Source organism: Drosophila ananassae, chromosome 3R, assembly GCF_017639315.1.
Source record: "Drosophila ananassae strain 14024-0371.13 chromosome 3R, ASM1763931v2, whole genome shotgun sequence".
NCBI lineage: Eukaryota > Metazoa > Arthropoda > Insecta > Diptera > Drosophilidae > Drosophila > Drosophila ananassae.
In genome coordinates, this window is record NC_057930.1 from 15631229 (window position 1) to 15655888 (window position 24660).

Below are 24660 nucleotides of genomic sequence, written 5' to 3' on the forward strand. Positions count from 1 at the left end.
TCCGCACTTGGGACTCGGGTTACCTATTTACTTTGGGTTCTCTCTGGGCTCACATCTTGAATAAACACAGACGTTCGTTTCTTTCCAAGCTGATTAGAGCTTCACGCAGGTGCTATATAAAGTGATAGGTAGAAAGCTTGCCAGATGGGAGTGGCCTTACCAAGTGCCTTTGTACTCGCCACTCTTTTCTGAAGGTGTCTTTGAACCTGGTTCAAAGTTTTGGACTAATTAAGGTATCCTATCATAACATACACCATAAATGCATATAAAATGCAATAAAAATAGTTTGAGCGAAAGCGAGTTGGATTATATGTTTTTTTCGATGATTTTAGTAGCGCTTCTGAGCCTCCTTAACGGACATTAAATGCAAAATCAAATAACTGCGCTATGTGATCGCCATAATAATCGTAATAATAAAAGCAAATATCACCCATCTGTATGACGGGTCATGTCTGCCACATTAGCGCTCGGTGCGTTGATGGGGGATGTGCAACAAACTGAAAGTAAATAGTACACAATTGGCGGCGAAAAAAATCATCGAAAAAATATATGGCGTTATTGCAAATGGCAAACTGCAGTCCCACTGGGAAACATGGCAAATTAATTAGTTATACAAAAATGGTAGACCATAAGAGAGTGGGCTAGGGCTAACAAAAAAAATAGAAAATATCAAATGGTTATTGTGTGTGCGGCGGTGTGTCGTGTGTCGTGTGTCGGTGCGGCAAATAAAATTCAAATTATGCACAAGTGAATAATTGTGGCATTTTAATGGCAGCCCTTGCGAAAATAAATACATATAAAATATTGGTTTTTGTTTTTAATTTAGCCCACGAGGCCCATAAACAAGCAAAGCAAAGTTCTAGTCCAACAAACTAAACAAAAAAAAGAGGCACTCGGTAGCCCTTTGAAAGAATTTTTTTTTTCGGTTTTGGTCGTTTGTCGTGGCGCCATCTAGCGGGCAATAAATAACATGAAAAACCTAAATGTCGTGGAATGCAGCAGCAATGCCTTAAACAACAATAACAACAACAACAAAGCGACAATAAACAATATCAACGGAAACGGAAATGGAAATGTTTGCGAGCAGCTCCCCCTATCGGCCAAAAACGCAGCATCTCCTACGCCGACCGGCCATGGCAACAAAACCAGCAGCATCATGAGCTATGCACTGAGCTCCAGTAACTCCTCCTCGGACTCGCCGCCACCGCCGCCCCACCATCATCAGCAGCACTCGCCCCAGCACCACCACCACCAGCACCAGCACCACACCTCGCCAGTGTCCACAAGCATGACCACAAATGGCCATCAGTCGTATCCGGCGATAACGGCAACGTATTGGCTGCCGCCACCGAATCCGGCGCCATATTTAGTTCCAGGTAATTAGTGTTACTAGCCACCTAGCTAAGCCCCACGGCCCGAGTACAGTAGGGACTAGAACATGGTTTTTTTAAGAAAATATTAATGAAATAAATTGAAGGTAGGGTTTTAGGGTAGTGGTACGATGTCTAAGGCTTACTAATTAGTGTCTAAAGTATATCAATTATAACGAAATAAATCCATATAATTAAAACTTGTTCTAGGTTTAAATTAGGCTTCGAAGAACTTTATATCCTTATTTTAGTAGTAGGATTATTACAGTAAATAATGTATTTAAACTCTTTATTACTCTTTAAATTCTTTTAGTTAACAGCACTATGAGTTAGTAGTACTATGTTAGTACTCCCCAAGTCTATTTGGCGCCAGCCTACTTTGCAACCTTTCCCATTTAATGACCGCCCACTGTAGCATATATTGTCTAAAACTCATTGCATTTCTGCTCCAGAGCAGCGGAAGCGCGTCGCCTGCAAAAACGTTGCAAATTATATTTTCGTGTTTATTGTGAAGCTCGCGAGGATTACAAAGTCAGGGGGTGGAGCGAACTGACCGCTGGAGGACGCCAGCGGGGAGCAGAGCTATTTTCCGGGCAAACAACAAAGCGCGCCGGGGCGGGTGGAGAAGTATGGAGCGTGTTTCGTGTTTCGATGCAAGTACATTTTTTTTCTCCTATTGTTGGATTGTCGTGTATTTTATTTCCTTTTCGCGCCAAGTGGCTAAATGTTAAACCAATGTGCCGGGGGTTGGGGCTAAGGGTTGGGACTAAGGGTTGGGGGTACTCTGGACTCCGGTTTGCATTTCGCGTCCTTTGTGTGCGTGCATGTGTAAGTGTATTTGTGTAATTTCATTTGCAAACGCCACTTGCTGGGCGGCTAATTAAATTTTAGCTTTGTCATGGGACTTCTGAGCTCCCCTGCAAGGCTAGCACAAAAAAAAAAAGGATAAAGGCAACAGGACTTCGTGTGGGAGTGGCTTTGGGGAGCATTGAAATTCGTCGGTTTGGCTTGCCAGGGTTTTATTGGGTTAGCGAACTAATTTTATTTTGATTACATTTAATCCCCTTTTCACAGTAACTCCGAGAAAAAACATATCCTTTGTGATTATACTCTCCTGCCAAGTTCCAACTGACCAATACTTTAGTTGCTAAGCATATTTTTGGTTTAAAGAAGTAGAAACTTTTAGTAATAATCATTGAAATCCTATTTTTAAGAGCTCTGTGCACTTTATAGCCTATTCATCGAGTAAAACTACATAACTACATAGAATTTCTGCACATGATCGGAACATAACTCCTTCAAAAGAGGGCGTTAGTAAACAGTATCTCACCGTACCAAGCCAGTAGGCTTAGTAACTTCCATATTATCTTTAACCTGTTTCTTGGTTTTATTGACTTTAAATAAAAAGATTCAAGTTCGTTAGTAAATTACATAACTTGCACAGTTCCATGGCCTGTCAATTAGCAAGTCGCTGCTAAAAATATAATCGACTATAAGACCCAGATAGACTTGAACTCTTGAAAGAGTTCTCTTAAAGGTTTATTCCTCACATTCATTTACCAAACACAGTGACTTCTCCGGGCGATGCCAGTTCTCCTCTTCCGGCTGGATAGTCTTCTTCTTACAGCTGGTTTCCTGTCTGCCATGTGACAGTTTCTTGGGATACTTCGGGTCACAATACTTTTGGGGTCTGTGGGGTTTCGGATTCTGGTGCTGGCGTTGGCATGCAAAAGCTACGTGACATGTGGATAGTTGCTGTTTTGCAGTTGTTGTTACCACAGTGGAACGTGTTACATTTATGTTAACGCCTTTGCACAACGGTAAGAAAGTTAGAAGGGGTGGGGGATGAGGTGTTCTAGGTGGTAGGAAATTGGGGGAAATGGAAGTTGAAATACATTTATAATGCCTCGCCACAAATTCTGAAACCCACAACCGTACGTAACACTCACATCCATCCGCAGCTGTTACACTTCACTTTTGACTGACAGCCATTTTGACTTACGCCCCCCTTTTCAGTGAGCACCGCCCCCCTCGAGTCACTTGATCTCGGCCATAAAATTATTATTTTCTGTTCGTCGTTCGCCTGCATCGAATTGCTCTCAAAATACATGCACTTTATTTATTTATAGTTTTCCCTTTTTTTTCCTTCATTTTTTCCCTGTTCTTAATTGCATATTTATTTTTTTAAATTTTCTGATTCTCTGGCTCCCTTTCTGGCTGCTTATTTATCGGCGGTTTCGCTTTAGCGGTCGCTCGCAGCGATTTTGGTCACAAAGTCGAAGTCAACAATTCATTTCGCACATCTCACTCAGCCATGCAAGTCATGTGCCGAGTTAGACAGCCGTCAGTGGTTACCAGTAGGGGGAGGACTGGGTCTGGAGGGCCTTAGATGAAGACGAACACTCTGAAGCTCCACTGCAGTTCCCCGACAGAAACTGCTTTCAGGAAATTATACAAATTGCATATTAAAATCGATAGAATTTTGTTACTAATTTGGAGGAGACCATGTTAGATAGAATCCCCGTTCTATGATAGTCCCTAGCTCTTGGCCATTTGACAATTGGCCCAGCGATTGGCCCCTCCCTCGTTGGGGTCCTGGGGTCCAGAGCACCAGTGACCAAAAAGTTGAACAACGAACATCGAAACGAGTTCAACGAACACCGCAGAATGAGCAGCAACAACTTTGCATAGACAATACACAAGAGCAACAATTGCTGAATGCGTTACAGTTCAAATAGCAACCGGTGGCGGATGGAGGATGGTGGATTGGGAGGCGGGACCTGGGGGTTCAATGGGCGGATTGATCGACCGATTGTGCCCTACGAACGAAATGAAATTCTGTCGCGACAAATACACAAGAGTGCGGAATACGTAATCAATTGATTCGCATGGCGAATGGGGAGCAACTCGAACAGATACTGGCGCACATGCCACGAGTATCTGTGTGAGGGCTGGTATCTGCATATATTTGCATCAGCCTCAAAACAGAGCTCGCTCGAAAATACAAGACTCAAACTTTGAACCTTGAATGTGGCCAAAAGCAAATACCCAATTATTGCCTATTTATTGGAGCAATCGGGCAAGAGGACTGCATCCGGACTGCATTGTGAAGATATACTCCACTCCTGTAGGATGCCTTGGAGGGCAGACTTATAAAGGTTATCCTCCATGCAGGAGGAGCCTTTGTGGTGCCAGCATCTTCCAGGGTCCGATGCCAGTATGGATAATGAATTTCGTTTCAGGAATTTTAAGCTAATTAGTTCAGCCAGACCAGAATGTGATGGGAATGCCTTATATGCTTCGGAGGGGCTTACCTCTAGATAACGGAAAGGTGCCGGGAATTAAACTCTAGCAGCCAGAGGCATAATCCTTCAAGTTATAGATAGGTTGTGCATCGGGAACTCATTGTTAAGATCCCAACTTATATGCTATTACGGCTTAACACTCCCTAGAAAAGTAATCACCAAAAGTCATCTAATTTTCTTCAGTATAGATCCAACTGATTACTATGCAAAGCACAATTTAAGGCAGGTACAAAAAATAATAAAAAAAAAAACTTTACTTATAAGCGACAAGCTGAGACATTTTACGAGCGTAGGGTAGAAGATTTGAGCAACTTGTTGGCAAAAGGCATTTTCAGAAACTTCAGAGACTGACTGGCAATCAAAATTACCTTTGACGTGACATCTCGCAACCACAAATATGCAGAAACACCTTGGAAAACAGCGCCAAGATATGGGGGAGTGGGAGTGGAGAGCATCTACCAGATTAAATGTGCAGCAAGGCATGAGAGATAAAGTGACATAAGATACGACGTCAAGAAGTATCTTATGAATGTCTGAACACCCCCGTCCCCGTCACCGGAGCCAAAACAAAAACGTTTATTGTCTCCGGAGCACGTGCGTCATAGAACCAGTTTGCGGGCCAGTCAGACCTGGCAAACACATGAAATGGCAAAAAACCAAATTTAATTTTGAATTCAAATTCTAAATTAATCATTTCGCCTGGACGTGGATCTGGGGATCTATGGATCTGGAAATGCAGCAGCCAGAGCGGCTCAACCTGTCAGAGTTCCGAAACATTTCAGTTCCGAAACATTTCAGCCCGTCCGAATGGCAGCCTGGTGTTGCACTCGACTGACATTTTAATGCTTGATTATGCTGTCAATTAGTAAGCCATAATAAAATGCTGACTCAAATGGTAATTGCGGAGGGAAATTCCTAGCATAGATGTACGTTCTGCTGATTGATGTTGGCCAAGTGGTTTTTCATTAAGTCGTTTCCCTGGGCCACTTGAGAGGAAGCTGCTTTGTAGTTCCATTTCAACAACCTTCGAGTGGCGACTCTTGCCAAGATCTTACGAGAAATATTGATATATAAAAAGTAATATGCCAGCAATGGGAACATATTAGACAGTATTTATGGAGTGGATGCCCCCTGCCACCCTTGATCGCTGCACTTCCAGCTTTGTTTTGCCTTCATCGCCATTTCCAATGTTTTTTTTCGCCGGTCCCCCGGCGAGCATTTTTCATCTTCGGGGCAACTTGCCAGTAAAGCACTTGAGACCATCCCTGCCAGAGCCGGGGGCTGCGGGCCGGCAGGGCATTAAAAGGGAATACATTAGAATAGCAATAGCCCCTGGCAGCGGTAATGGAATGAAGAGCACAAAGGCGGCCAGAAACGGCCATTGAATGGATAAAAAATATCAAACAGTGGCAGATAGGAAAAAGTAATACCGGGATGTCATTGGGAAAGTGAAGCTTCTAATGCACTATACTTGTAAGATATAATAAAGGAAAATGTATCGTATATTAGGTCTGAAAAAAAAGTAAATTGACTTTAAAGACATACCTCTTTATTGGTTTTTAATTATTATATTTCCTAAGTACTTCTAAAAATCATAAATACCCCACCAATAAGAGCACTAAAAAATAGAGTAGATGGCAAAATATTGCTCGCATAACACACAAATGAACCCTTCAAGCCAACGGAAAAAATCAGCAACTCCCCATCCCCACCCCCGATTGCCACAGTGCCCCATTGCAATGGTCCACGAATCTGCAATTTTTCGCTTCTGGCATGTTGCCTATTACAACAGCCCCGCATCTTCAACTTTGGGGCTTTGGCTTTGGCCCGCACTTTTTTGGTCCTCCTGCAGCGGAAATTGTGGCGCTCGCGGGCCGGAAGTGTTGCCAACGTAATCGAAACGTGCCCGGGCCTGGACCCTCGACTCCTGTCAACGAATTCGATGACGCCGGCTCGGTCAGTTGTCGAAGAGGGTAGGGGTTTTAGGGACCGGATTCGTAATAGGGTACAATGATTATAATGATTCGCTCTGTGGCTGACGATAGACAGATATGACAGTTAATTGTATTTGCGGCTGAACGAGGACTATGTTAGTACTTTTCTGTTCTAATTTTTGATTACAGGCTTTTCTAGACTGGATAGTCCAAAGTACTATGGACATTTTGAGAATAGAGTGATGTAATGCCCAGAAACCATGATAATTTTTAGGGAAAAGTGTTAATCAAACTCCAAAAAACTAAAAAAGAAATAACAAATTATTCAGATTTAAGCGCCATTACCACTAATCACCCGTCAAAGAAAGAATATTCAAGTCTTCCTTGTAAAAAAACGTAATTACACTCTCATAATTATTTCAGGCAAAAGGATGTCCCGCAAAAAAGTTTTGTTGGAAATTCGCTTTTAATTTCCGCTGCCGCATCAACATTTTCCGCTTGTCAATTATTGCAAAATTATGCAAATATGCTGCGCACAGCAAACCGGGGGTAGGAGGGGCCATAGAAAAGCGAATGGGAAAGAAATGTCGAAAATTTGTGCGAATTAAATGCGTCGCCCGCAGAGGTCCTTTTCCGCTGGAGACCCCACTTCCTTCCCTGCCATCCCAGTCATACTCTTGAAACCGCCAGGGAGCTTAATTGAATTAAAACATAAAAATTTCTGCACCGCAATAAGTTTGGGTTGTCTGGTCCCGCAGGTCCCGGCTATAAACTCGGTCGGCAGGGGAAAACGAACAATTTGCAGCAGAGTTACTCCGCCCCATATAGTACAAGTATAGGGTCGTATGTGTAATTCGCATTTTAGTGCATTTTGATAGGCAACCCAACCAGCAATGAGCGTCATAATTTCAGCAGTTTACAACATTTTTTTCCTCGATTGCCGGGCCTTTAAATTAATTATGGGGCCTGGAGTTTGTATGCATGGATCGGCTGGATACCGCCACTTTGGTGTCCAAAAGTATGCTATGGAAGTTTTCGCCATCCTCTCGCCACGGCCACGGCACACATGAAAATTTCTGCAATAAATATTTATGCAGCTGAGACTGCCGAGAATCAGGCAGCAGCAGTTGCCAACGCCCAAACTACTTAACAACACAAACAGATACAAATATGTGAAAAGTTGCCTCCAACTCGTGCAGCACTTCAAAATTGTTCCTGCTGCTGTTGTTGCAACACACATGTGTGCCTGGCATTTTCATTTATCAGGCCCGCTGCGTACTCAGCGCTTAATCTGTACAGTACACACACAGTAAGAGCAACAGGACCAACAACGAATGCCACTTACAGGCAGAGAAATTTAACAATTCTACTGATATTCCAAAAAATTCTTTAAGCTTCTGATAAAATGAGGTAGCATACTATTAAGCTAAAAACTCCTTTGAAACAAGTCCTTTCGAGGTGAAAATTTCTTCAGGTGTAGTCTATATATCCCTTTTGTAGTGTGCTCAGTGTTATCCGAGTGTTTATGTTATAATTGAAAACGTTAACTGTTTTTGGAGATGGCGGATCGCTGGAATCTCTGAAGTGCGACATCCTGCGTCCCGCCACATGTACCTATTCCATGTTTTTGCTTCTTGGCATAATGCTTAGTGTATTATGCAAGTCCTAATTGAAACCGGATAGAACTTGAAGCTTTAATTATCTATACTTAAAATCTAAGACCCAATTAAAACTCAAACTAGACAGGTAGTCACCGTTGAATGGCTTCAAAAATCCACAATATATGCATATACCCGAAAGCTGTCTTCCAATAATTCCCATTGTTAAGCTGAATCTGAATTTATGACCCGTGTGTGGGGGCGGGAAGAGACATTGCCATTAGCCAGCTTGTTCACATCTGTTTTTACATATGTATTACTTTACAGCTTCTCTTAGCCCCTGGCCATGCTTTGAATAATGTTCGAGCAGCTCCTTCGCCAATTGGCATTTCGTAGCTCGCAGCTCGCATATGAGAGTGTGTTTTGTATAAATCTGGCTGGCGTGTTTAACATTTATCCGTTCTGCGTCGTTCGTCCTCATTTTAATGTGCTCCGCATTAGTTGCAAATTCAGTTCCATATCGGTATAAATGCAAATCTCAGATGACAGCCGTCGGGGAGGAGAACCCCTGCAGTTATTCGGTAAAAGTTTTGTGCGCTTCATTCGCTCTCAAGGATATGCAATTGTTCTGGTTAATGGGTTTGACTTTTGTTTGCGGTTTGCTCTTCGGGCTAACAGAGTTTCTGGGGATGTTGGCTAAGAGATGTAGCTATTGAAAATGCAATAAACAGAATGCCAAGTCTTAAATCTTGGTTTCTTCGAAAAATCTATGCTTTTTGGCATGTCAGGGAAGGCTTGGCTTGTAAGACTCCTAATTTGTTTATGCCAAACAAACAAAACTGTGAAAATAATTAAGAGCTGCCAAAAGGATTTTTGTGAAAGCCGAACAACTTAATTGTGATGCAAATTGAATGCAATCTAATGCTTCGCTGACTCCCCAGAAAAATATCTCTAATAAGATAAGAGAGAGGCGACTGTGGAAAAAGTAAATTATGCACATGACAAACTTTGCCTGGAGCGGAAATTTCGGGGCCAGAAACCGACTTGACACAAAAGTTGATGTCTCAAGTGTGAAGTGAAATATATGAGGACATCCTGGGGAGGAACAGGACGAGCCGAGGGGGCGAGTACATAAGTGCAGTTTCCGCTTTTGACTGTGCATATAAATCTTAAGACAGTTAACGACATCATATGGCAGAGTTGGCGCCCAAGGATGAACTTACAATGCATATGCCGCAGGCGGAAGTTGTCCTTCCACCATCCCAAGCCCACCCAAAAAATTCTTATAACTTTGCTGCATAATTGTAAGGCGGAAGACACGAAGAAGGACGAAACGAGACGAAACGAAAATGTTCGCCCAGCCAGTTGAGGAAACCAATTTGTGGTAATTGTCGTGAAATTGCAATTTCTGCAACTGTAATGGCCCAGAGGAATGACACTGAGCAAGTGAATGAGACAGGGCGAACTGAAAAGAAAGAGATGGGCCACTAGTGACTTCACTTAAATGAGATTCCCCCCATCGGTGACAGTTTCCAGACTCCTGGTTCTTGGCCGTCGAGAAGGTGAAAATGATAAACTGCCTAAAGTCGAATTAATGCGGAGATCGGAGACTGAGACGGAGACGGAGATGGCCCGAAATGCGACAGTGCCAATGGAAATGAGCCATAACCCGCAATGAATCAGAGGCTCTTCCATTCAATCCGGATTATTTATTCAATGAAAGGGCTTTTTATGGCTGAACTTTTCGGAGAAGCCAGAAGCCTGGCTTTTATTGTGTCTTGCCGAGCACTGCGAGAAAATGTAACAAGTAGACTTATAATTTAAAGTTTAACTCCACAATCTTATGCGTAGAATCGGTTTAGTTGTGGAACGTTCTTCCACTTTCGTACCACTTCCACTGCCAACCAATTTAACGCCCATCAGTTGCGCGAACAAAAGCGAATACTTGAGAATTTTATTTCGCCCTGGACTTTCCCCAACACACACACTCCTATCAGCGGTGAAAAAATCACGTGCGCATAAAACTTTCCAATCAGCGATGCCAAATACAAAAGAGGTCCTTAACAAGCTGTTCGAGTGGGGAAAAATGTGAGGCAATGAGGGGAGGGGTGAACAAGTAGGACGAAGCGGACTCAGGTGCCTGCAATAAGTTGTAACCTTCTTTTGTCATAGCCCTTTGCCTCGTGCTATCTTTCGCTGGCAAAGTTTCAACTTAAAATGGCAAATCCATACAATAAATATATAAAATGTTACTTCTTGTGTCACACCTGAACTAACCTCAAATAAATTTTGCACATGTGCCGGACAGGGCGACCGAACACGGCCCTGCAAACGAAACCAGGGAAAGAACTATAACTTCGTATGTATTTAGAACACAGAGGAATGCCTCGCAGCCCGGCCCGGGTCCTGGTTCCGTTCGCAAAAAAAACTTTCTTCCACACACAGATAAGACCTCCACCTTTGGGGCAGGTTGAGTGCGTTCTGAGTGCCTTGGCTTGGGGGGGAGGGTCTCCACGGATCACCTCTTTGGTGCCAACTCCAGGCAAGAGCAACAATTTCCAATCACTTCCCTTGCAGCGACACAATTTTCTATATTTATACTTTACGACACCCCTGCCAAAAGGGGGTATCCAACAGAAAGGCTCCGAAAATGAAGTCTAAAGAGAAGGTTGGTACTCTGTAATTTAAATAAATGAAATATGAAAACTATAAGAGTGTAGTAGATCCTTAATATCATCTTGAGATTAGTTAAAAGTCTCACCTGGACACCTTAGATTCCTTTTGAATGGCCTGGTCATACATCCTTTCATATACCTTCCCAGGGTATTGAAAAGAGATCTGAACGCACGGTTAGTTTGTTTTTAAGAGAATCTCTGAAAACTCCTCGAATGCGTGTTGTCTCTGGAAAACTTTAAGGCAAGTTGGGAGGGGCAGTTAGTGGAATGCGAAGAGGGGTGCGAAAGTGTTGCAGAATGAAAAGTTGCTCCTTCTTATTGCTACAGCTCGCCAGTTCTTGTTGCATTGATTCGATTTGTAGCGATTGCGTTTTTAGTCTTTTGCATGTGTGCTGCCGAAAAAGTTTGTAGCCCCTCCTCTCTCTGCAACCCATCTTCACATGGGGACCCAGATAAAGCATAACAATTGCCATGCACAAAACTTTTCCTTTACAAATGTTCTCGATTCGATGAGGAGAGATCTCATATACATACGACTGAACAATATATGTGGAGGAGCCAAAGCGAAGGCGATTTATTGTGCCACTTTAAAGTTGTTTCCCCTTTACCGGTCCCATCTGCTTACAAAGTTGACTTCTGATTAATTGCAACTCCCTGCCTGTTAAAAAAAAAGAAATAGCCGACGAAAATATTGCTCATACGCCATGTGCTCCGCGATTTGGGTTAAGGAGTCTTAACCGACCAATCATAAAATCTTTAAGCCCAAAACCCACAAAAGCAGCTCATTAACGAACTTAAGGGTCAGATTAAGAGTTCATATAGCCAACACTCTGAACATGTGTTTTTTGTCGTCAAAGAGAGGTCAGGGATGTCCAATGATGAACCTCAGGATCTCGCCAAAAAAAAAAAACACAGCAAAGAGCTTAAAGAGCATAGTTCTGAATGACTTATAAAATCAGTTAAAAAAAATGTACATCTAGTATTTCTTTAAAATTTATGCCACCTTCAGCATACAACGGCTTTAAAGCTAGTCCCACATGCACCCATTTATTCGCGTGTGAGTGCCTGCCTTTTAATGCCATTTTTATGACGACCATTCCGTTTGGAACCCCCGCTAGTCAGTCAGTCAGTTAGTCAGTCAGTCCCTCAATCACCCAGCAGCCTCAGTTGGAGCAACATTTTTACAGCGCTTGAAGCACTTTAAGTGCCGGGCAGGACATTAATGCTAGTTCCCGCAGCATTGGCGACTCATTATGATGGGCCTTTAAACTTCGACGACCTCTTGGCCCGACCTCCCCCTTTGCAACTCCCATTGTTATTTATGGTAATTTTAACCAGTCCACTTCAAACCACTGCTATTTTTCGCGTATTTATTCGAGTTAACATTCGCTCAAAAACATTCTTTCATTTTTATTTTGCATTTTTGCATTTTCAGAGCGCAAACTTTTTGTTGGCATGCTGAACAAGAAGTACACGGAGGCCGATGTGCGGCAACTCTTCACGGGCCACGGAACCATTGAGGAGTGCACCGTCCTCAGAGACCAGGCCGGCCAGAGCAAGGGCTGCGCCTTTGTCACATTCGCGACCAAGCAGAACGCCATCGGGGCTATTAAGGTAAGTTATGCCGAAGTTTAACAATATATATACTATTTGAAATCACTTAACTTAACAAAAACATAAAAAAACTGAGATCAGGATTGCGATAAGACCCGCAGCGATGACTATATCCTGGACAACTTCTATTCGATTCCCAAGCAGAATACCTTAAACGATTTCTAGATCGATTCTCCCTCATTCTGCATCAAAATCCGAGAATTTTTTCGATATTTTGTTAAATTTTCTGGGGGTCCCCTTCAATAACCGGAAAAATGCTTTGGGGGACAATATGGCCCCCAGCGATGGCTGTATCTCGGCCAACTTCCATCCGATTCATGAGCGGAATGCCTTTAACGATTTCTATAAAAATTCTCTATGATTCTGCTTCAAAATCCAAGAACGAAATATTTTTTCGAATTTTTGTTAAATTTTCTGGTGAGTCCCCTTCAATAATCGGAAAAATGCTTTGGGGGACAATATGGCCCCCAGCGATGGCTATATCTTGGCCAATTTCCATCCGATTATCAATCGGAATACCTTAAACGATTTCCAGATTGATTCTCCATCATTCTGCATCAAAATCCGACAACGAAATATTTTTAAAATTTTTTGTTCAATTTTCTGGAGGTGTCCATTCAATAACCGGAAAAATGCTTTGGGGAACAATATGGCCCCCAGAGATGGCTATATCTTGGCCAATTGCCATCCGATTATCAAGCGGAATACCTTAAACGATTTTTAGAAAGATTCTCCATTATATATTTTCGGGGGGATTCTTCATCCCTGATTAGTTGCGTGTAAGGAAATCTCTTTAAAGTCCAGTTATCCTCTTTAAGCACATTATTGCCTCTTGGTCCTGTGGCTATGGTGGGAAAAACTGTCGCAATGATTAATTGCTGCGGTGGCAAGAGTCGCGCATATAAAACACACACTCACACCATAGCAGAGTCGCCCCCACACCACACATACACACACACACACGCATGCCAGCAAACACAGCTTCAGGCCATAATGGCAGCGGCAACAACAAAAACCGCATGCAACTGCAAACAGGAAGCAGAAATGCAAGCAAGACGCCGTCTCTGGCAGCGGAAGAAGTCAACGGTAATCCTGGCAACCAAGCTGTAGCCGGGGAGGAGGGGCTTCGCTCCTCCCACTTTGGGCAAACACACACTCCCACATCCACATGCGGACTAATGCAAGTTTTGTGCCGGAAACAGGCAAAATTACAAACTTCCGACAGCCAAACACAAACACATGTAAGGAGCTGGGGGAGGGGCGGGAGCGACAGGCCAGTCCCAACACGCTGTCTCTGCTCTGTGTATATTGCACATAATTTGTCGCCTTTTGCAAGATGAATGTTGTTGTGGGCGGGCAGCCATTATAAAGCCATACATGCATACTGAAGAAACACAGATACTAGGAGGGACACACACTCCCGGAGATCGAGATATTACAGGTCCAACATGCTACAGAGACCTTTCAATAACAGTGGGCGCTCGTTGGCCCAAAAATTCTAACTAAAGAATACATTATTTACATTAATTTTGTATTATTTTTTATTTTATTTAACATACTGTTACATACTTTATCAAAACCCAACTGTACTATTATTTGTGTGGCAGCGATTTTAATGCGTTTGAAGTCAAATTACGGGATGCCAAGCACGCACGAGGCAACAATGAGCTTGGACTATATATGTAGATGGATATACAGAGATATATAGAAGGCAGCCGCCATGGAGGAAGCTGGCCAGGGCCAAATGTTTTGGATTTGGATCGAGTGAACCGAGCAAGGGTTGCAAGTCATTGCAGTCTATTGACGCCTGAAAGTATGCAACGCCATCAAATGAAATCCAAAAAAAAAAAAGGAAAAAGAAAAAGCTCGCAAACCCCAAGAATCTCTAGATGATGCTGAAGAGCCAAGGCAAAGTGCATTTAATATTAATGTGCCATGTTTATAGCCCAGCAATTTGTTCTCGGCAGCCGCTACTGCTTCTCCATTAAGTCCTTTTTTCCTTCACAAAAAACCCAAAGCTGGAGCAAAAAGTATGAGGCGGCGGGTGACCAAATGATGATAGCATTTTTCAACGCATGCAGATTTTATTTTTCGCATTCGTCTCGCTAATTTGTCAAGTGCTTTGCCAGGGTCCGGACTGGCCAGCTCCGGGGAATGCGGTTGAGTTCCGAGTACTCACAGCTGGCCAACGGGTCATTTAACCCGTTTTTCTTGAGTGGGCCACCAAAAGAAAAATTACCAAGGTTTAGAAAAGTGCTTCAAGAGTTGAGAAAACTTTAAGGAGTTTATAGGAAGAGCTTGTTATTATACTTCATATACTGATAGAATTAAAAATGACTTAGTCAATGATTTAGTTTCTAAAACAGGTAACCTGTTAAGCTTGGTAGTTCCACCTAAGTCTCTTTCTCAAAACAATTCCCAACAACTTCTAAACAGACAACTGCCACAAAACGGATGGCTGGGCGTTTAGAGGTCGAAAGCTGTTTTGATAAGTTTTATGGCAACTGCGAGGCGGCTTACAGCATCAGAATAATGACGCGCACTTAAGCTGCTGCCGCATCGCCAACCACCAGCCGCCAAACCACCAACCACCCAATGCACCCAAGCCATCCAAACCACCGAACCACCCACAGCCTCGTATAGTTTAACCCACAGAGCCATTTGTCCGCTTAAGCGACTTAATTTACACCTTTCTGCTAAGCCCGAAAACAAACAAACTGCCCGGGGAACGGGAAAGTGCCCCCAAATCGAGGCTGGCAACTCTGGCAGCGGCCCGAAAACCAGGCCAAACATTCAGCGAAGGCATTTTGGCTGCGGTCTGATGAGGGAAGGGTCCAGGGATGGGGTTGGCAAGCCACTTTACTTATTTTCCGGTTTATGTCGACTTTATCATTGAAACTCAGCCGGGTCTATAGCGACCCGGGCCCGAAACTTCCGCTCAATTGTGGCAGCGCGGTGGCAACTCTGGCCTGCATCCTGGCGCCATTGCCCCGTCCACCCTACTGGCCCCGTCCACCGGCCTGTATCGTGGCAGCCACCAGAAGTGCTCTTTAATTACATTGACTATAATTCTTGCGGCTCTGGCGCGACTTTTATGGCCGGGCATTGTTTTGCCCCGCCCATCGCGACGCTGCCGCTCTTGGCTACAAAGTAATTAGGGAAATTTCCGAGTTTTAAAACAGGTCGCTATGGCCACACAGTTGGGAAACAGCGCCCAGGATGGCATAGGAATGGGGGATGGCAATGCACCGCGTTTTTGGCTCTTGGAGAATATTTCTTTGACAAGTTGGGAAAATATTGTTTGACAAAGAAGAGGTTAGAGTCTTGAAAATCTTAATCACACAAAGTTTGGGCGGAAATGAAGCCTTGTGACACTGAAAACTGTAGTAAGGAAGAATAACACAACCGGATATAGGTTAAATTATTTTTTTAATCATTGCAACTGCGTATGAGCAATATTAAAAAGAAAACAGAACTAACTTTACTAACTATAATCTTTAATATTTATATTCTTTTAAAAATTAACTTAAAGAAAAAATTCTGGGAAAAAAAACTGTTACTGGTTACTTAATTTCTTTTCCATAATTAGAAAACGAGGCGTATACGTAATATATTGGAATTTAAACCATGTTCCTTTCTCCTGACTCTTCCAGGCACTTCACCAAAGTCAGACCATGGAAGGCTGCTCTGCCCCGCTGGTTGTCAAGTTCGCGGACACGCAGAAGGAGAAGGACCAGAAGAAAATGCAGCAGCTCCACGCCTTCTGCGGCATCGGAGCCCTCACAAATGGCACGCCCAGTGGTGCTGCTGCGGCCGCCGCCACGCCCACCGCCAATACAGCCACTGCACTGATAGCGGCTCCGCCCACGGCGACTCGCCCCAACCCCTCGATGGCAGCCGCGTTGGCGGCAGTTCCGCCCGTCCAGCAGGCAGGCGCCACAGCCACCGCCCAGACAGCCCTGGTTCCCATGCACACCCCGGCCACCTTGAACGCCTCCCTGGGCCCCGCCCTCCTGGCCAGTAATCCCGCCGCGGCCTACTTGGGCGCCGATCCGACAACGACAGCCCAACTGCAACTGTACCAGCAACTGCACGGCTACGGACTGAGCCCGGCCCACTACCTGCCAGGTGAGTGCGACTAGAAGTAGGAGAGAGCCTAGTTTTGTTAGTTAGACTTCGCCGTTCTGCCCTTCGACCTAACTTCAACCCTTTCCCCCCCAACCACCAAAAAATAAGATAAATTCAAATCCAATTAGATTCGTTCGACACAGACACAGAATTAAATCACAGCGTTGTATCTATATCTCTCTCTATCTGTATCCTTTCATTCAGAGTGTTTATGTCTTTGTATCCTTTCACGCAACTGCTCGTTTATCTATGTGTGCTACTTATTGTTTATCCTTATTGCAACCGAAGGACTTGTTTCCACCAGGCTTTTTTTAAGCTGCGTGTCTAAAAAATGTATTCTTAACTTTATATTTGTTTTCACTCATTTTTTATTTTTTATCAATACAAAAATATATGTTTCTGCACTGAAAAGGAACTGGGAGATGAGCCCTCAGAAGATAGGACTTAAAAGCTACAGCTGTAAACAAGTTTCTTAATACCAAAAAATAAATGACTACCAGACTTCATAGCTTACGGCCCAGAAGTCGGTTGTTGGACATTTAAAAAATTCAACAAGAGTAAATGGAAAGATAAACAAGATGGCTTTTTTTCATTTTTCAACGGAAGATTAGAGATACAACTGAGGGGGAAAAAACAAAAAAAAGGGATATTGGGGGCTGTGGGGAGTCATTCTTTGCAGACTCCTCTGTACGGCGACAACTGTCAAATAATTAATTTCAATTTAAGCAACAAAATTTGCATAAATGCAGGCCGGGGAGACAGGAGTAGTAGTGACAGAAAGGTCAGGGAAATAATGGCGCAAAGGAAGACTGGAGACTAAAGGGTCCTGATGAATAAAACAAAAACATTGTAATAGGATTAAAAGGTGGACAACGACAATGACACGATGATGAGAACGAGGATGATGGCTCAGGCCGGCTGGTCGGCTGGCCGGCACAGATTTCTGGTTCGCAGTCAGAACGCTGAGCACACGTACTGGGCGTCAGTGTAAACGTGTTGCATATGCAACGGCTCTTCATTAGAATGTCCGACGTGCCACGCCCCCCAGCTCCAACAGACGGGGCGTCTGTCCGCCACTTCTGCCCTGTCTCGACATGGACGTGGACATTTTGCGCATAACAAATCAAGCTCGGGCGCTTGAACAAACAGGGGACAGAAATAAAAAGAACGGGGAATCACAGACGACCAAAGTTGGGGGCGGCGCGTGATGTAATCGCACAAAGCGAACTCAGAAATCAAAGGCACCCAAAGTCAATATGGTGCTCTAGAAAACATTTCTATTTTTAATTCAAAATCTATGAAAATTGTACATATGAGGACAGTTTTTGGAAAATAAAGTTGCATGAAATTTAAGAAATATATTTGAAGCATCTGTTCTATCTGTCCATATCTGTCCTATATAATTCTTATAACATAAATTTACTTTGTTTAAGGGCTTGATTTTGGACTTTTTTTAATCTAAAAAGCCATAAAAAATATACCCATATTTAATAATTTCAAGACAAAAGATCTAATAACAAATCCTTTGCCAAAAGTGTCATGCCCGTCTTAGAAAAACGTAAAAACAGAAGAAAATCAAGGGACGAGGAATAGTGTCAGAGACGGTGGTCACCGACTGACGGCAGTAACTGTAATCGGACAGTGAGTGCGGAAAGCAGGGGCCACTGCTGGGCAGTTAGGGGAACTTAGAGCGACGACGTATGCCACTTGAATAACAAATGACGTTTTTAAATGCCACATCCAGAAGAAATCGGCTGAGAAGAGAGGGAGGTGTCCGACCCAACTCCGAACAGTGATGGCCAGCAAATGTATGGAACGTGTCCTGCAGGCTCCTTCGTTTCCTTTATTTTTTTTCTTTGTATGTAAGTGCTGAATGAAACCGTTAAGTGGATTCTGCAGAAGCGTAAACGTTTGTAGATTTGACCAATTTGGGGTTACACGAGAGGAGAAAACAAACTTATGTAATTGTGGCTAAAAAACTTGTCAATTATTTTAAGAATGGCCCGCGCCAAAATAACAGTTAAAGTCTCCAAATAACTGTAAGCACAGTTGGGGAAAAAATTCCCAGAAAATCGCCAAAGGAATAACCAAGGAGGAACGCCTTTGTCTAGCATTTTCTGTGTGTTGCTTTTGCCCATTTTCCGACTTGAAATTTTTATAAGTCCTGCCAAAGGCCCCCGGGGGAAAACAGAGCACCATCAAAGGTAGCTGGCAGAAAGGACTAAATATATATGGGATATAGTAAGAGGCTGTCCCAATAGCCGGGGGTCTGGCAAGTAAACAAATGCAATTCCAATGTGGCAACAGCAACAACCCGAAGTTGTCCGCAGGTGAGAACACTTAAAGTTTTATTATGCCCACAAAAACGGGGGGTGGGGTGTGGGACATGGGCATCGCCACAGGATAGAGGAACTATACACGTTTAGAGTCACACACTGGCAGCTCATTCAAAGGATGTAATTCCAAGAATATTCTTTAAATATGCTAGACAATGAACCGGCTTCTTATGTGAATGTTTCTATTCATCTTTGTCCCTCGCACCTACACACTCTCTATCTCTCTCTGTGACTCTATCTCCTTCTCATTCCACTCACTCCTTCGCTCTTCGCCCTGGCTCCTTCACTCGTGTTCTGTGTGTCCTGCTAGGATTCCTGTTTTGTGTAGAAAGCTTTCAATCTTTTTTTGCCAGCGCCGCCAAGTATGCAACATAAGAGCAGCTCAAAACAAGGGGAACGGAAACCGGAAGCGGGCGAATAGCACTTCCTGTTTCCTTCCCGCAGCATTCTCAGCTACATTAAGTTCCTAGATTCAATTAATTTACATAATTTAATTAAGTTTATCTCTAACTGCATTTGAGTGAAACGAATTAATGTATTTTACGTTTGTATGTTTTATGATTTTGTTTTATTTATTTGGATTACTTAATTCCTGCATCCCCGCATTATGAAATTATTTTATTATATTGTAGTCCCGTTGCAACATTTTTATTTATTTTTTATTATTTTTTTGCCATCTATATTGTTAAGATTAGGACTTATTTTGATTTTTCTTTTGCCACTTTTTATTTTAATTTATAATTTTTTATTTATCTTTTCTTTCATTTTACGTCGCCATTTTCATTTTGTTTTTGTTTTACCGTTTTGTTTTCCATTTTTTTTTTATTTTATTTGTTATGATTTGTATGTTTACATATTTACATAAATTTGATCGAATCAAATTCGATCCAAAACCAAAAAAATTAAAATTGAAATTAATTTTTTATAATTTTTGTAAATGTAAATAATCCAATTGGGTGTGTGTTTTCTTCTATGTTTTTTATATATAAATATTCGTTGAACATTATTTGGTATGTCTATGATTGACTCTGTGGTCATGTACAAAAAAAAAAACAAAAACAATCAATCAACCAACTCAACCAAAACCTTAAACCATAAACCAACCAACTCAAAACTGTACAAAACAAAAAACCAAAACAAAAAAATAACTATGGAAAATCAGGACTAAATTTCCACCACCCACCGGAAAACAGTGCCCACCACAGCCAGCACGGTATCGCCGGCGGCGGCGCCGCACCAACAGCATCTCTATCGGTTGCATCAGCCGCCGTCGCTGCCGCCTCAGCAGCAGCCGCATCAGCAACACCTCACACACTTGGCGGCAGCGGCGGCGCACCACCATCCGCATCCCCATCCGCACCACCAGCAGGCGGCGGCGGTGGCTGCGGCAGCGGCAGCAGCGGGATCTCTGCCGCCGGGCATGCTCCTGGCACTGGACTGCTCGCCCCTCCATCCCTGTCTATGCAGAATCTGGTAACCCTGCTAGCCACACCCACCGCCCACCATCCGCTCACCATCGCCACCACCGCCAACGCCCCTCACCACCACAAATTCAACAACAGCACCAGCAACGGAAGCAACCACAACGGCAGTACCACCGCCAGCCTGCACCTCCAGAGAATGGCCTATGCTGCCCCACCGCCGGCGACGGCCTTCAGCATGCCGCAGCTGATGGGTCACACGGCCACGCCCGCCCAGCCAGGGGCCAGCTCCCAGACGCTGACCCTCAATGCGCTGTGTAAGTAAACTTTGAAAAGAACCCATTTTCAGACTATCTAATAATAACTATAGAAGGTTTCCCCAATTTCCCAAAAATTGTTTAAAAATATTTATTTCTTCAGGAAATTTTAATTTCTTTTCAAACTTTAAGGAATATATTTTAATTTAGTGCGTCGTCCTATACATATGTGCCTAAAATGTGTGCTTGGGTGTTGGGTGGCTGTAACCTTTTGTTTTTGTGTTTTGTGTTATTGTTTAGTCCGTTCCGGATTTGTTTCCTAACATAACTAAATCAGAGCTGTACACCTCTGACACCTTACCTTGAATACTAACAACTTTCTTCCAATTAACATAAGCCAGTGCTGCTTGCCTATTAGCTTGCAACAAAAACGCCCCACAACGAATTAAAAAAAGTCTTTAATTCACTCCTAAAATATTATACTATCATTGCAAATGTAGGAAGAGCCTTTAATTTAATAATTTCTATAGGTCCTCCTAACTTAAAATCCAAATCAAAAAACTAAGAACTAATATTCAAACTCTGCCTATGGGCTAGAGTCGCAAAATTCAGTTTTTATTCTTTTTTAATATTTGTGTTCATAGTGTTTGCCCATCTCTGTCAATAAAATAGATATTTTCCCAAAACGAACTACAAATATTGAAAATAATCAGAGTAGAAAAGTTTTTACATAATTTTTACAAAAAAACGAAGCTGTTAGGGCATTCCGCACATCCCGCTGTTGATTGGATTTGAAAAATAAAACAAGGAAAAAAATTATAATAAACGAATGAAACAAAAGCCTCGAATACGAGTGGAATTTTTATAGGCCAACATAGATTGGTTGGAATTTTAGGGAACATGATTTCAGAATCAGTCCTAAACCGAATTTTAATTCTTGATTTTATTTTAATCCGCCGAAATGTAGGCAACATTTTTCCTTCAATACTCCGAAAAAGTTTGTGGATGAGGGAAAACAATTTATTCGTAAAACAAAATCAATCAATCTTGATTGCAATTAGCTTTCCAATTAGTAACTTTGGGCAATTTCCAAACAAAAATTCACAATTTACTAAACTTATGCATGTGAGCAATTTTAATTCGTCGTATATCCACATAAAAGAAAATAAAAGCCGGAGAAAGTAATAAATTTCTAGTAGATTATGGAAAAGCTGAAAAAAATATAGGGCATTGCACAAAGCCAGCTCCGGAGGATGCCACGGAATGTTTCGGAGCAAGGACAGGGCAGGGCAGGCTCAATTAAAAAAAACTGGCGCCACGCAGAGAGGCCAAACAACAAAGGCTAACAAATTTTTTCGTGATACACAAACAAAAGAGAAAATCCAAATAAATGAAAATATAAAATTTAATAATGAAAGGGCCAGGACCAAAACAATAAAGGATAAAAGGAAGAAAGCATAAAATTTCGGAGCCCAAAGTGAGGAGAGGGGAGTGCCAAAAATAATAATAAACCAAAGGGCCAAATCTCATATGCGTTAACTCAACTTGTGCTCGTTTATTGTTCAGATTTTGGATTTTTTATTCCTTATTTTTAAGGTTATCTCTTTCGTTTCTGTGTGAGTGTGTCTATGTCTTCCACCGTGTGTGTTTGTTCCTACCCCTTGTTCCTTGTGAGTGTTTATTTTTGGGTGGATTCAGTACAAATGTAGCATTACGATTAGTTTTGTTTGGCGGAAGTTTAAACACTGTGTTAATGTTGTATACCCCCACATTCTAGGGCACACGAGCGCTGCCGATCCCTACACCACCTCCCTGAGTGGTCTGACGAATGGAGCCGCCTACGGAGCCGCCGCTCAGCCCCTAACCGCCAGCGCCATACAGGCAGCAGCTGCAGGCGTGGCTGGTAAGCAGATCGAGGGTAAATATTCACTAACATTACTTAGTCTAAATTCCTAATGGACTAATAATTGTTATAATTGACCTCTGAAATAGATATTATCGTGTAGAGTCCTAAATGATTTTTGAATCTTTCTCTTGCAGGACCCGACGGCAGCAATCTATTCATTTACCACCTACCTCAGGAGTTCATCGACACAGATCTCGCATCGACATTTCTGCCCTTTGGCAATGTCCTGTCGGCCAAGGTGTTCATCGACAAGCAGACCAACCTGTCCAAGTGCTTCGGCTTCGTCTCGTACGACAATCCACATTCAGCCAATGCGGCCATCCAGGCGATGCACGGATTTCAGATCGGGACCAAGCGGTTGAAGGTCCAACTAAAACGTTCCAAGGATGCGGCCAAGCCGTACTAGATCAGCTGAGGTGGGCTGGTGGTGAACCCCCCAAAAAACAGCACATGAAAACTAATCACAGAAATGGATGGAAACTATAGTTAAACACAATTGTGCCTTTTAATAAATGTTCTGAAACCAAAGGACCAATTACAAAAATGTATCTGATAAGTTATCACAAATCTAAAGATAAATAGCTTACAAATGATGTTCTCGAGTGCACAAACGAACCGCAAAACCAATCCAACCAAAGAAGTAGCTTAAAAGTTGCATTCTTGTAATCACATTTGCTGAAAACCATCAGCCATTTCATCATTAAATCAGCCCAACTTTTCAACGTGGTCGGCAAGCACACTCTACATTTAAAAACCAAAAACTAAAGTCCAGCAATTTGAAGCCGATTTGTGGCGCCAAAGTATTTTTCAAAGCCAAATAGTTAAGCAAAAAAAATGTATAATTGATAATGGATGGATAACACAATACCCAACCCCAGAAGAAACAAGTTAAAATTGCACAAAATGTAACGAAACAATTTAGAAAAATAATGCTAAGTTATATAAGAGCTAGGGAAATAACTATAAACTATATACAAGAACTACATATATAAAATTAGTGGGGCACAACCAACAAAAACATTCGAAATTCCGTTCGTAGTGAGAAACATTCAAAGGGATAGTTAATACACTAATAACTAAAACATAATAACTGCTAGAGAAGTCTGCTAAGAATACCTAAGACAAGCGACATCAACTAAAAATACGTTTAGCTAAAGAAAACTATTAACTAATTAGTCACAAAAGTTACATCTTCTGGGATTGCTAGCTTCAAAGTCTACTTGAAGTCTATTTTATAGTCATTGATAGTTATAAACTATTTCATATTACGCCGACCTGTGGCATCTATTGGTTTAAATGCAAATCATATTTTGTTAAATCTGTACTTAAAATGCACTTGACGTTGAATGAAGAAATGTACTTTTAAAATTCAAACCCAATATATATATTTTGGATGTGCAACATGTATGCAAAATGTACTTTTTATTAAAGGCTCAAGCACGCAGAATAGGGCGGCATCCAATGGTTTTAAAAATTTCAAAAACAAAATAAATATTTATAAAATAATAAAACATGTGTTTACTTTAATTTAAATTTAAACCAGCCTTTAAACAGCCTAACAATTCTAAGCTAAGCCCCGTTAATCGCCTTAAAGGAAGTCCTTTGCCTTTGGAATCCCCCTGGAATCCCGGGAGCGCTCGTTGAGTGGGATCTTATCACATTTTCGCTATTGTACATGCATTCTTTATGCGCCAACTGACAACTCAACTGCCGCCAATCGGAGGGGAAGGAGGACCCCAGTCTGTTGCCGGAAGACCCAACAACGACTGCCATAAATCAAAAGCATCCTGCACTGGCTTCTGCTCCGCCAGACTCCATCTTAGCCTTTTCTGCCACTACCTCGCTGTTGCAATTCAAATGTTGGTGTTAACGCATGAAAAATGCATATGCACGGAGTCGCCGATTGCGCAGATGTTGTCTGGAAGCTTTGTTTCTTTCGGCATTGTTCAGGTGGGATAGGTAACAGTGCTGCCAGTTTTTGGGGAAATAGTTAGATCTGCAGCTACGGTATACCCAATAAAGTTGTAGTGATGTCTCAATAAACTACATTGCATTTAAATAAAAAATATTAAATTTCTAAGACGGCGCACTGATTAATAGTTGTTGACATCACTGT

At 42.4% G+C, this 24660-nt stretch overlaps 1 protein-coding gene across 10 annotated transcripts in view; it reads left to right on the forward strand.

The window, feature by feature from the left end:
* Positions 1-24055, forward strand: part of LOC6497021 (CUGBP Elav-like family member 2) — a 53987-nt gene extending 29932 nt beyond the window's left edge. For 3 of the 10 annotated variants that reach the window (XM_014905995.3, XM_032455209.2, XM_014905994.3), the window contains exons 2-7: positions 827-1376; positions 12318-12496; positions 16150-16624; positions 20123-20698; positions 22416-22556; positions 22679-24055. In XM_014905995.3, coding sequence (XP_014761481.1) covers positions 971-1376; positions 12318-12496; positions 16150-16624; positions 20123-20698; positions 22416-22556; positions 22679-22950 — 2049 coding nt within the window. In that variant the 5' untranslated portion in view covers positions 827-970 and the 3' untranslated portion in view covers positions 22951-24055. Of the gene's footprint in view, positions 1-826; positions 1377-12317; positions 12497-16149; positions 16625-20122; positions 20699-22415; positions 22557-22678 lie in introns of those variants that run through there. The other 7 variants (XM_044716494.1, XM_014905992.3, XM_014905987.3 and 4 more) reach the window with 5 other exon arrangements.
* The last annotated feature ends 605 nt before the right edge of the window (positions 24056-24660 follow it).